General features: G+C 34.5%; 1 protein-coding gene across 7 annotated transcripts in view; it reads left to right on the top strand.

Annotated features, from left to right (window-relative positions):
• USP15 (ubiquitin specific peptidase 15) overlaps positions 1 to 10,547 on the top strand; it is a 150,715-nt gene extending 140,168 nt beyond the window's left edge. For all 7 annotated transcript variants that reach the window (XM_019039009.4, XM_019039010.4, XM_063693858.1 and 4 more), the window contains 3 exons: positions 2,184 to 2,287; positions 7,078 to 7,166; positions 10,097 to 10,547. In XM_019039009.4, the coding sequence (XP_018894554.1) occupies positions 2,184 to 2,287; positions 7,078 to 7,166; positions 10,097 to 10,279 (376 nt within the window). In that variant the 3' untranslated portion in view covers positions 10,280 to 10,547. The remainder of the gene's footprint in view (positions 1 to 2,183; positions 2,288 to 7,077; positions 7,167 to 10,096) is intronic.
• The last annotated feature ends 2,646 nt before the right edge of the window (positions 10,548 to 13,193 follow it).

Genomic DNA, 13,193 nt, shown 5'->3' with positions numbered 1-13,193 from the left:
TTCACACTTTATCTCTCTTTTTTTCTTCCCCTGCTTTTAACAGTTGAGAATTCAGAATGACAAAAAGGGAACATTGTATTCCCCGTCACTTAGTTATTCAGCAGAAGGACTTCATCACACAGTATTTTGTACAAGTACTTGGTACTATCCCATTTTGCAAAAAGAACTTTCAGTGGTATTATTTCATATTCTGTGATATTTGCGCACCAAAATGTACTTGATACAGTTAGTAAGTAGACAATTGCTAAAGGCAGGTGTATCTATAAAGGGTAACTAGAAGGAAATAGATTACATAAAACAAAATATTCACTGGATTACTCATTCTAATTGGTGGCTATAAATTTAAAATTTAAAATTATTTGTAATTATTGAGTGAAAAAAAAGATCATTTTCTCTTTAACAAAATAGTGAGCCATAAGTTTTCAAGAATATAGCATTTGGCAATGTAAGTATAAGAAAAAGAATCAGGGCTGGGCACAGTGGCTCACGCCTGTAATCCCAGCACTTTGGGAGGCCCAGGTGGGCGGATCACAAGGTCAGGAGAGCGAGACTATCCTAGCCAACGTGGTGAAACCCCATCTCTACCAAAATTCAAAAACATTAGCCGGGCATGGTTGTGCGTGCCTGTAGTCCCAGCTACTCAGGAGGCTGAGGCAGGGGAATCGCTTGAACCCGGGAGGCAGAGATTTCAGTGAGCTGAGATCGTGCCACTGCACTACAGACTGCCTGGCGACAGAGCGAGACTCCCTCTCAAAAAAAAAAAAAAAAAAAGAATCAGAAGTAATGACAAACTAGAATCTATCAGAGATGTATTTAAAATTTAGAATCATTATTGCTTTTTAATGATGCAAATACAAGAAGAACAACCAGAAATAATAATAAGCTATTTACAAGATAGTCATTTTCCAGGTTCTTGAATGATAGATTTTGATTAGTCAAGTTACATTCAAAGGATGTTGCCCATTTCGGGTACATAGGTCATCAAAGACAGCAAATGTAGAATAAAAATTAAGGTTTGATATATTAATATTTTTTAAAACTTCTAAGAAAGTTTTCACTATTCCTGTATTTTTCTTCATATAAATCACTTCCTCTTTTTTTTTTTAACCTCTGACCCTGCCCATAAATTACTTTCTAAAATTGACTGTAAAATAAAGATCTACTGGACCCAGATGGTCAATAGTGATGACTGTTTTTCCTGGTATACTGAGAGTTAAATGTGTTAGCATAAAAACGTTTATCTGAATGACAACATTCCACATTTTTATTTTATTTTATTTTTTTATTTTTGTGGGTACATAGTAGGTGTATATATTTGTGGGGTACATGAGATGTTTTGATGGAGTGTGAAATAGTCACATTATGGAGAATGGGGTATCCATCCTCTCAAGCGTTTATCGTTTGTGTTATAATCCAGTCACACTCTTAGTTATTTTTAAATGTATAATTATTATTGACTATAGTCACCCTGTTGTGTGATCAAACAGTATGTTTTATTCATTCGTTTTTTTTTTAACCCGTTAACCATCCCCACCTTACCTCTCCCCTACCTTCCCACCACACTTGTCATCCTCTAGTAATCATCCTTCTACTCTGTCTGTCCATGAGCTCAGTTGTTTTTATTTTTAGATCCCACAAATGAGAACGTGGGATGTTTGTCTTTCTGTGTCTGGCTTATTTGATTTAACATAATCTCCAGTTCCATCCATGTTGTTGGAAATGGCAGGATCTCATTCTTTTTTATAGCTGAATAGTACTTCATTGTGTATATGTACCAGATTTTCTTTAGCCATTTATCTGTTGATAGACACTTAGTTCCATCAACATTGCAACACATAGTTTCGTCAAATCAACAAGATTTGGTTGTTTCCAAATCTTAGCTGTTGTGAACATTGCTGCAACAAACATGGGGAGTGCAGATATCTCTTCAGTATACTCAATGAAGCATTTTAAAATTTTCAACCCATAAACAAATGTTTGCCAAAACGTTAATATCTCAGAGGTACATGTATGATTTGTTTTGTAAGTTATTTGACTCATGATAATTTCTTTAGTGAGATATATATATATAGATGGATAGATATAGATATATATATGTATGTCAAACAACAATGGCAGAAGGGAATAGAATTCATTGCATTTAGGGACAACATAAAAATTAACTTGGTTTCTTTTTTAAACAGTGACTTGGATATGTCGGAATTCTTAATTAATCCAAATGCAGGTCCTTGCCGCTATAATCTGATTGCTGTTTCCAACCACTATGGAGGGATGGGAGGAGGACACTGTAAGTTGACAGTTTGCCTTTTTGCCCAAATCATGGTGTTTGAAGAACTCCAGACTTTTTTATTTAAGATATTTATTACTTCTTAAGGATAAAATATCAGATGTGTCTTGCATATAGTAGTTCAGTATTGATTAATGAATGAGTCAGCTTTTGAACCTTTTTTTTTCACATAGGGTATAGAGAATTGAGTTCATCATACTCCTCAGTTCAAGGCCTAGTAGGGAATGTTGTCCCATTTAGAGTGCATTTCCCTCCACATTCTCCTTCCCCTTTGCTTTCTAACATGTTTGATGCATATACTCTTGTAAATCATTAATATTTATTCATTTATATAATTGGTACTGTGCTGTAGATCTCACTAGGTCTCGACACTTACGAAGACTTATCTGTGTTGCTTTGTGTCCATTTAGTCAGTTGTTTCTCACTGCTTATGATTTACATCTGCCATATTTTATCTCTCCACTTACCTCATGATGGACATCTAAATTCCCTTTCACTTCCTACCACTGTAAGACTGATAAACCATTGTTTATGGTATCGTATGTAAGAATTTATTTGGGCTGCATACCCAAAAGTGAAATTGCTGAGTTTAAGTGAGTAAGTGTTGCCAGATTGCCCCCCACCCCCCAGAATGGCTCTAACACTCGACACTCTGCAAGCAGTTGATTTTTCTGTTGAACAGTATTTACATTCCTTGGATATATCCTACTTATCATTATATATTTTTAGATACACAGTTGGATTCAGTCAAATTTATTTAGGGTTGTTACAATTTCATTCATAAGTGAAATGGTTTTGTAAGTTTTTTATATTTTCATTATCTTAGTTTGGAATAAAGATTAGAGTCATAAAACAAGCTGAGATGCTTTATCCTTTTTCTGGTTTTTGGAACAGCTAGTACAATATAGGAATTAACTGTTCATCAAAGTCTAGTAGAATTAACCTGTAAAGCCATCTAGGCTTTACAGCCATAATTGTTTTTATTTATGTCATGCATATTGGTCTATTCAGTTTTCTTTTTCTTTTTGTGTATATTTTGAGGTTCTCTCTGTTTCTAAAAATGTATCCATTTCATTTAGGTTTTTCAATTTAAGAATTGTTGTTTATAATGCTTATATTACACTATTTTTGTCCTTTTTTCATTCTTTTTCTCTTGTTTTTTTAAATCAACCTTCCTGGCCAGGCACAGTGGCTCACGCCTGTGATCCCTACACTTTGGGAAGTGGAGGCGGGTGAATCATGAGGCCATGAGATCAAGACCATCCTGGCCAACATGGTGAAACCCTGTCTGTACTAAAAATACAAAAATCAGTTGGGTGTGGTGGCGTGTGCCTGTAATCCCAGCCACTCGGGAGGCTGAGGTAGGAGAATCGCTTGAACCAGGGAGCCGGAGGTTGCAGAGAGCCCAGATCACACCACTGCACTCCAGCCTGGCAACAGAGCAAGACTCTGTCTCAAAAAAAAAAAAGTATCAGTCTTCCCAGATTTCTATCTTGTTAGTCTTTTCAAAGAATTACTTTTCATCTTATTAAATTTTTATTTTTGTTATTGTATGTATTTATACTTTATATTATTATTATATTTTATTTTATCTATACATTTTTTTTTGAGACTGGCTCTCTCTCTGTCACCAGGCTGGAGTGCAGTCGCATGATATTGGCTCACTGCAACCTCCACCTCCTGGGTTCAAGCGATCCTACCACCTTTGCCTCCCGAGTAGCTGGACTACAGGCACATGCCACCACACCCAGCTAATTTTTCTGTATTTTTAGTAGCAGTGGGGTTTCACCATGGTGCCCAGGCTGGTCTTGAACTCCTGGGCTCAAGCGATCCTCCTACCTCAGCCTCCTGAGTAGCTGGGACTACAGGTGCACGCCACGACACCTGGCTTGTATGTATTTATTCTATCTAATTGATTTCTTCCCTTCCCTTCATTGTATGGTTCCTCTTGTTACTTTGGGTTTCTATGTTACTCTTCTTACAACTTCTTGAATTGAATGCTTAGCTTTTTGCTTTTCATTGTTTCTCCTATATTGAAGGCTGTAATTAAAAGGCTATAAATTTCTGCTAAGTACTGCTTTAGCTGTACTTCAGATTTTCATTATCTTTCAATTGTATGTATGTTTTAATTTCCTTTATGATTTCCTAATTAGCACAATGTCATTTAATCATATGCTTAGTTTTCAAATGTAGAGAGTTTTGTCACTTCATTCTTACCTTTATTACATAGCAGTTGAGAGCATTGTCTATATTAATCTTTAGCAGTCCGAAAGTTGTAACATGTCTTAAAACATGGTCAGTTCCTTAAATGTGTGTATGCTTGGAAAAAAATATACATTCCCCATTTAGATATAGAGTTCTTTATATCTCTGATAATTTAAGCTTATCAACTGTATTCAAACCATTACTATCCCTGGTTATTTTTTATGTTCATTTTATTCCTGAGAGGAATTTGTCAGGACTCCTACTAAAGTGTTGATTGACCTGCTTCTCCCAGCAGTTTTATTAGTTGCTATTAATATTTTGCATAATTATACTTATGTTCATAATGGGTAGCTCTTCTTTCTCTGTTCCTTTTAACACCAGGATTTGACATTCTTTGCCCCTTTTTTCTTAGGTATTACAAGTGTTACTCTAGCTTTCTTTTTGGTATCATTTAATTTACAAACTCTGCCTTTTTGTTGAATGTGTCTCTTATAGATCACACAGATCTAAGTGCAGCATCTGCTCTGCAATGATCTTGGGTTGAGATCAACAAACTCACAGCACACAAAAGGATTCACCCAGCACCAGGTTTACTTAGATTTAAGAAAGGATACAGGTCAAGAAACAATACAGCATGCACAGCAACAGCTTAGCAGAGGTCCTGTGTAGCTGGAAGGAGAGAAAATAGGGAAAAGTGTGCTCAAAGGAAGCTGTTCATCCCATGGCTGTTTCCTTCCACTCCTCACCAAGGCTGATTTTTAACCAGAGTTCATGGGGTACAGTCATATTAGTTGTCAAATATTTTGTTAGCCCAACAGGACTTTTAAACAGCAATAAGACTCTGATTCAGGTAGCCTGAGTATTGCTGATTTCTGTGACAAAAATTGAAGCATGAAATTTAAACGCTTTCTTCTAGATTGTTTTCTCATTTCTGCCTCCATCCATTCTGTCGCATTCTTCAGCCATGTTGCATGCACACAAATATTCTTGAGTTCATATATTGAGAACAGGGTTCTCAATTTTTTTTTGTTAGTTCCTTTGACTCTAACTTCCATCTCTTTCTACGGTTTCTCTCCATGGTTGATTTTTGAGGAGAGGGAACCAACAACAGATAGAATATGAAACATTTCTTCCACATGGTAGTTACTCAGTAAAATTGTTAACCAAACAACTTAGAGTTTAAACCATTATTTTATTGTGATTGGTTGGTTGGTTGGCTGGTCGGTTGATTGGCTTGTCTTTTGAATTATCTTCTGACCGCCAGTGGAGGTTCACCAAAGATAATGCTTACCTTACTTTTCAAAGTATTGCCATTCCCTCTGAACATCATCCAAACAGGTAACTTAATAGAAAGAGAATATTGCCCTTTGATTTCAGCCTTATTAAGGATAATACCTCAATTTCTTATTTATATACAAATGGGAAGAATAATAACATTTACTTTAGGATGGGAAGAATTATTTAGAAGCCGTACCCTATAAAGTGTCGCTTTTTAGAAACAATGACCACATATAATTATTTTGGAAACATTGTGCAACTTTATTTCTTCAGTTATTGAGTGGTTTATACAAGGCATGGGATGAGGAAAGGGGCATTTTTTTAACTTAAAGATAAAGCAGATCTTTAAAAATTATGTGGATTAATGAATCACTTTTTGCCTTTTTCTTCCTGCGTACAGTCATCCCATTGTATCAGTGGATACCACAGATGTTCAAATTCCTTATGTAAAATATTGTAGTATTTGCATATAACCTACCCACATCCTCTCATATACTTGTATGTGTAGATTATTTATAGTACCTAATACAATGCCTGCACGTCACTTCATTGACATAAATTGAATATAGTACTCAGCACATGGCAAATTCAAGTTTTACTCTTCAGGACTTTGTGGAATTTTTTTTTTTCCTCATATATGTTTGATCTGTGGTTGGTTGGGTTCAGGGACGCAGAACCCATGTATGCACAGGACCGACTACACTTTTGTTAAAGACTAAAAGAGATTCTGGTGTTAAAAAAAAAAAAAACACTATAGCATAATGAGTAGAGGTATCAGAAAAGAAATCGTCATAGAAAATTTAATAATAAGTTGAAATTTCAAACTATGAAGTCAGAAACAGATCTAGGTTTAAATCCTAACTGCTAGCTAACAGTATACTACCTTGAGTAAATTATCCTTCTTTTGATGCCTTAATTTCCCATCTCTCAGGTGGGGAGAATAATAATGATAATACCTTCTTTATGAGACAATACATGTAAAGTGCGTAACACTATGCCTGGTACACAGTAAGCACTACATGAATGTTAATTACCATTTATTATCATTAGTGTTATTATGTGAATTTAAAAATAATCTGTTTTTTCCTGAGATGAAAAAAGAATGTTTCAACTTACATGAAAATTATTTCTGGCATCTAATTGTAGAAATTAGAAATCATTTGAATCAATTGAATGTGTAATAAATAAGCCTCATAGATGATTATCAGTTTTAATAGATATTCCTTATATAGATGATTATAGAGTTTTGAGGAGTCCCCAGAAAACCAAGATCATTTTCGTCACAGTGATTATATTTTTTTCATTAGATACTGCTTTTGCCAAAAATAAAGATGATGGAAAATGGTACTATTTTGATGACAGTAGTGTCTCCACTGCATCTGAAGACCAAATTGTGGTAAGTTTGTCTTATATTTCCTGAGAACTATGGGATTCACTGTCTTAAGGAGTGAATATAAATTAATAAAAGGGGCTCATGGAACACTGTAGTCTATATTCTAGCAGCTTGAGTAGCTAAAAGAGACTAACTCTTATTTAAAGAAATGTCAAATTGTCCCCTAAATGGAAATTTGTCTTCTAAATTTGCCCACTAACAAAAGCATAAATTGCAAGGTGAAAAAATTTTTGGTAGTTTTCAACATGGAGTTTCTAATAAAAATAATTAAGTTTTGCTTTGGAAAGTAGATTCAGCTCTTAACTTTCTAGACATTGAGTACTTAAAGCCAGAATGTTTAAACAAGAGAAAAAAAATCCTTGAAGTACCTTACCGTACCTGTGATCTTTAAAGTCATATCGTGCCTTATGAAAATTAACTATTTAAACTCAAAATGACATAATTAGATAAAACAAATTACAGATTTATAAAAGATTAATACTTGTGTACTTACTACTTTGATATTTTCTGAATAGTAAAAAAGATGAGGAAGTTCCATCTGTTCACAATTGCATCAGTTTATCATCCACCGCTGACTCTCTCAGTATGGGTTTGTGTGTGTGTGTGTGTGTGTGTGTATGTATATGTACACACAGATGCATACATATATATATATATATATATATATATACTGTTATTTCTCTCCCTATATCTATGACAAAAAGAGATTTGAATACTATAAATTTTTTAAATTGTGTTAGTTTTAATTAACCACATTTTTTGTTTATATTTAAACTCCTCTAATTTTTTTTCTGCAAAAGAAAATCAATTCTGTTCTCCTCAAATTGCCCACCTCCTCCATCAGTCTTTTTAACAACACTGCCCTAATCTTGGCTTCAAATAAACAGTTCTCTTGTTTATATATAGTATACGAATTTGAGGTTGCCATGCATTTTAACAATGATGATTCTTCATTTAGTCAACAAATTGAATATGATATATAGAGAGAGAGAGAGATACACAAAAGACTCCATTCTAAACAGAGTTAAAAAGATAGCTGTCACTCAGTCCAGAGTTTAAAAGATAGCTATCTCTGATTTATAAACCAAAGAAGATAAGTAAATTAACAATTACAGCATAATAAGTATACTATTAAATACCTTACTATGGCCACTTAGAAAGGGAACTTCAGTCTCAACTCAGATTTGGGGTTTGAGGGGACAATAACCAGCATAGGGAAGTTCATGTGGTAAAGATGATGTCTGACCTGAGTCTGCTAGTAAAAATAAGAGTAAATTAAACAAAAGGTGTTCTAAGCAAAGAAAACGGTATCTACAAAAACAAGGAGGCATGACAAAGCGTGACATTTTAAGGGAACAGCACATAATTGGATGTGACTCAAAGGAAAAGCTCTTAAAGGGACATGGGGAAGAAATTAGTCTGGAGATAAATTTAGCGCTTAGATCAAGAAAAGTGGCATTCTAGTTGTTTAGACATTTTCTTACAGACTATGAGAAGCCATTAGATTGTTAAACAAGAGAATAACATTGTTCAGTTTGTGTCTTAACATTTCTCTGAGAACATCATAGAAGATAGATTGGAGACACTGAGTAAAGAAACAGAAAAGCCATACAGGAGGCTGTCACATAATTTAAGCAATTAAAATAGTAGTTAGAACAATACAAACAAGGGGAGAATGGATTTATGAGATATTTACTGGACAGAATTAATATAACTTGATAAAAGATATAATAAGGATAATAGATGTAGAGATCCAGAGAAGGAGAAGTTTAAGATGACTTTTACTTCACCATTCACCAAGATTGGGAATATAGGAAGAATAGTTGCTGTTGAAGTTTGAGATGCCTGTATGATAGCTGTGTGGAAATTTCCATTGGGTTGTTGGACTCATAAGACAGGAGTTCAGGGGTGAGAACTGATTTAGGTTATACATTTGAGTTGTCAGCCTCAGGCAGCAGTTGAAGCCATAGGTTTAAATGAGTCACCTAGTGAGAGGATTCAGGTTGAGACAATGGTGGGCTGAGGACAGAACATAGTATGTTTAAAGGTCAGGATTTAATGAGTCCACAGAAGAGTCTGAGAAGAAACCAAAGAGATAGTAGGAGATCTGAGTAGTGTTGTCACAGAAGCAAAAAATTGTTTGTTGATAGGAAAAGAAATAGTGAAGCATTAAATGCTACTGAGAGATTGACCAAAAGAACTGGAAAGGTCACCCATTTCAGTTGTTTATTAGGTTATTGACCCTGCTGAAAGCCATTTTACTAGAATGGTTTGGGGAAAAGCTAGATTACTTTGAGTTGAGAAGTGTGCATGAGAGTGAATGATGAGTATTGACTACTCTGGTTATCACCCTGACTATGAGGAAGAGGGAGAGAGATATATGGCAGCTAGAAGGGGAAGTAGAATGGAGAGGGACTTATGATAGGAAAAACCTTAGGTATTTTTTAATGCCAAAGAGACAAGTCCAGTGGATAAGGACTCATTGAAGATACACAGTGATGATTGATGGAACAGCATCCTTAAGATGGTAGGAAAAGTTGGACTCTACAGCAAATATGGGATGAAGTGACTAGTATTAGAAGGGAGGAATTTACCTTTTCCTTAAGAGATGGTAGGAAAGAAAGCATAGAATTCTATTTTTACGTTAGAATTGTGATACAGTTTGTGTATCACAGTTAGAACTGTGATACAGTTGCATTTATTTCTTTGTCCAAATAATTTAGAAGCACATAAAAATTTGTAATTCTAATGACGATTCTTTATTAGAAATCATCTTGTATTTAATGAATTTTAGTAACTTCCATTTGACCATGCATGGTTTTTCTATTTGATTTATGCCCTCTTACCAAAATTGGTGACCAGCTAAAAATTCATAATGTATTTAACGTGATCTTTGAGAATCATAACTGTTTTAACATCCTTTGTTTTGACAGTCCAAAGCAGCATATGTACTCTTCTACCAGAGACAAGACACTTTCAGTGGAACTGGCTTTTTTCCTCTTGACCGAGAAACTAAAGGTGCTTCAGCTGCCACTGGCATCCCATTAGAAAGTGATGAAGATAGCAATGATAATGACAATGATATAGAAAATGAAAACTGTATGCACACTAACTAATGAAAGTCCTAGAAGCCATAAAAGAGACACTTTCCTGCTGGTGGTATCTATGGAAATGATGAAGTTACCCACCACATTAAAACAAAAGTCTGAGATGGGGAGTTTCAGATAACCGAATGTAAATCCTTTATCAGATTTTAACTTGTGCAGTACTTGAAGTGAAACACAATGAAAACTTTAACAGAAATTGTCTCTTAATACATTTACAGTCTTGTATTTACAAGCTAAATATATATAGGAAATCACAAATAAATCCCTTTTAAGTTTGCTGCTGTTTTGATTAATTATGTTTCCTTTAATTTTTTGGATGTGAGTTGATGACAAATGTTAAATTTGTGGATGTTGGTCATTTATTTTGCTCTAATAATACTGCAAGAAAACTATGGCTGAACTTAGTTTTTGGATAATCTAGTTCATGTGCATTAGGCTGCCGTATATACTACTATGATATTTAGCTGCAGTATCAATGTGGCATAAATACTGCGGCAGCATTCTTCGAAAACCGCATTTTCAAATTTATCCCCGTAATCAATGTGGGCCTATTAAAAAACCAAATCATGATACAAGAAACAACCTTGGAAAAGTTATTTCCCTTTGTAATACCTTTAAAAATCCAGAGTATTATATTCATTTTACTGCCACTGTGGAAACAGGTTCTAGATTTCATACTCCATCTAAAGTCATTTTTCAGTTACATGTAAGTATTATTTACTGCTATTGGGATCTATTCTTCAGATATTCAAAAACATTTTTTGCTTTAAAATGCATATCTTTAATTGGGTGTTGGTCCAAAATTAAAATTTTTGCTGTCTGTTTTTCTCTACCCCATTTTGTGGTAATTTGGCAACTTGAGCTCTCCCAATTGTTGTAATATAAGGACAGACATAATAGTATTCTGTATCCATAGTAATAATTGCATCAAGCTTAGATGAGAAATTTTTTTCATATACTGGCCTTTAAATCATTAATGGACAATTGGCTATAAAGGTAGGTCTGTTAACTTTCTTTGTGTGTTCCTGATGGAATTCACCATAGCCTTACAGCTTTTCTCAGAAGGTAACTTGTTACAAGAGAAATGGCATTTGCATGTTCCAGAGTCAGAACCTGTACAGTATATAAAGCATAAACACCTTGAATTTGATTTTAGTTCACCACATTCAAGGATCCAGGATGCCAAAAATATGTGTGAACATTTGAAACATTTTTATTTGCTGCTTTTTCCCTTTGATATAGTTGAAAGAATGTATTGTAAATTGGCATACAATACTGCCTTTAATAGAAAACCTAAATGCTGGGGCACATTTCACATATCGACTACCTGAGAAATTGCTTTGTGTCCCACTGTTATTAAAGCAAAAAGTATAATGTTCTTCACTTGAACTAATCAAATACAATAGATTATAAATTGTGTATTGTAAATAAAAGTTCACTCTGTGAGTGCACATTTTGGTAAATTATTTATTTATGTTAGCATTTAAAAGTTTAAAAAAAAATGCATTTGACCAGGATAAATGAGGTATGTTGATCATGGCTTTGCTTTATATCTTGATATTAAAGCTGGTTTATCATCCTGGTATTTTAAAAGCTGCTTTGGGTTTTTTTTTTCTTTTTTTTTTTTTTTTAATGTAAACTAACCTCCTGCATGACAGAGGTTAAAATTTTGTCTGCACTTGAGTTCACTTGAGTTTACATTTGAAATGTGCATGTTTATTTATACAGATTTCAATAAAGCTATTCAAGGCCTTATTTAGTCTTTTATTTCTTACTCTTAATCTTTTAATAAAAGTCCCCTACTTTATGGTTAGATGACTATATGCTAGACTTTTTAGTTATAAATAGTTAATACTAGAAAGGAAATTATATCAGAGCAAAATGAATCCTACTATTAAGGACATGTTTTAAAGTTGATTTTTGTCCACTTTAATATTTATTCATTAAACATATGTTTGTGTACCAATCACTGTTGTAGAGTCTGGAGATACAGCAGTAAACAAATATCCTTACCTTCACAGAGCTTACATTTTTTCTGCCATCTACCAACTAATGAACTATATTTCCATTTTTCTGAAGATTTAAAGAAAAGTCAAAGCTAAATCTTTTAAACCTATATTGTGGTCTCCATCCTAATTCTTCAGAGACCACTGTCTTTTTAATGCCTGTCATTAACTTCTGTTCCCACTAAAAGAAGTGATGTTAATAATGCCATTGAAACTGTCAAACTCAAATGTCATTTTTCAGCTGCAAAAAGTATACTTTAAAAATAGTGCAAAAGGATAATACATATTCTAATTAAAAGTAGGCATTCAGACTGGGCACGGTGGTTCACGCCTGTAATCCCAGCACTTTGGGAGACTCAGGCGGGAGGATCACTTGAGCCCAGGAGTTTGAGACCAGCCTGAGTAACATAGTGAGAACCTCACCTGTACAAATACATGTATTTTTTTTTTAATTAGCTGGGTGTGCACACACCTGTGTTCCCAGCTACTGGGGAGGCTGAGGTGAGAGAATTGCTTGAGCCCAGGCAGTCAAGGCTGCAGTTAGCCGAAATCACACCCCTGCACTCCAGCCTGTGCAACATAGCAAGACTCTGTCTCAAAAAAAAAAAGATATTCATAGGTAGTACAGGGTAGTGGGAATATATCTAGACTAGAATTTCTACTTCTAGCTTTGCCACTTAGCAATCATATGACTTTGAACTTAATCTTTGATAGTGTTTCTTTACCTGTAGAATAATGATGATAATAGCCAGCATTTATTGAGCACTTACTGTGGACCAGGCATTATATTAAAGTGTTTATATGCATTCTCTCATTTAATCCCACAACAGCTATGAGGTAGGGATAGTTGTCATCCCCATTTTTCATATGAAGAAACCAAGATACAAAGCATTTAAGTAATATTCCCAAGCTCACAC

The sequence above is a fragment of the Gorilla gorilla genome, chromosome 10 (assembly GCF_029281585.2).
Source record: "Gorilla gorilla gorilla isolate KB3781 chromosome 10, NHGRI_mGorGor1-v2.1_pri, whole genome shotgun sequence".
NCBI lineage: Eukaryota > Metazoa > Chordata > Mammalia > Primates > Hominidae > Gorilla > Gorilla gorilla.
Note: the sequence above shows the minus strand (reverse complement) of the source record. Positions and strands in the feature narration are given on the sequence as shown.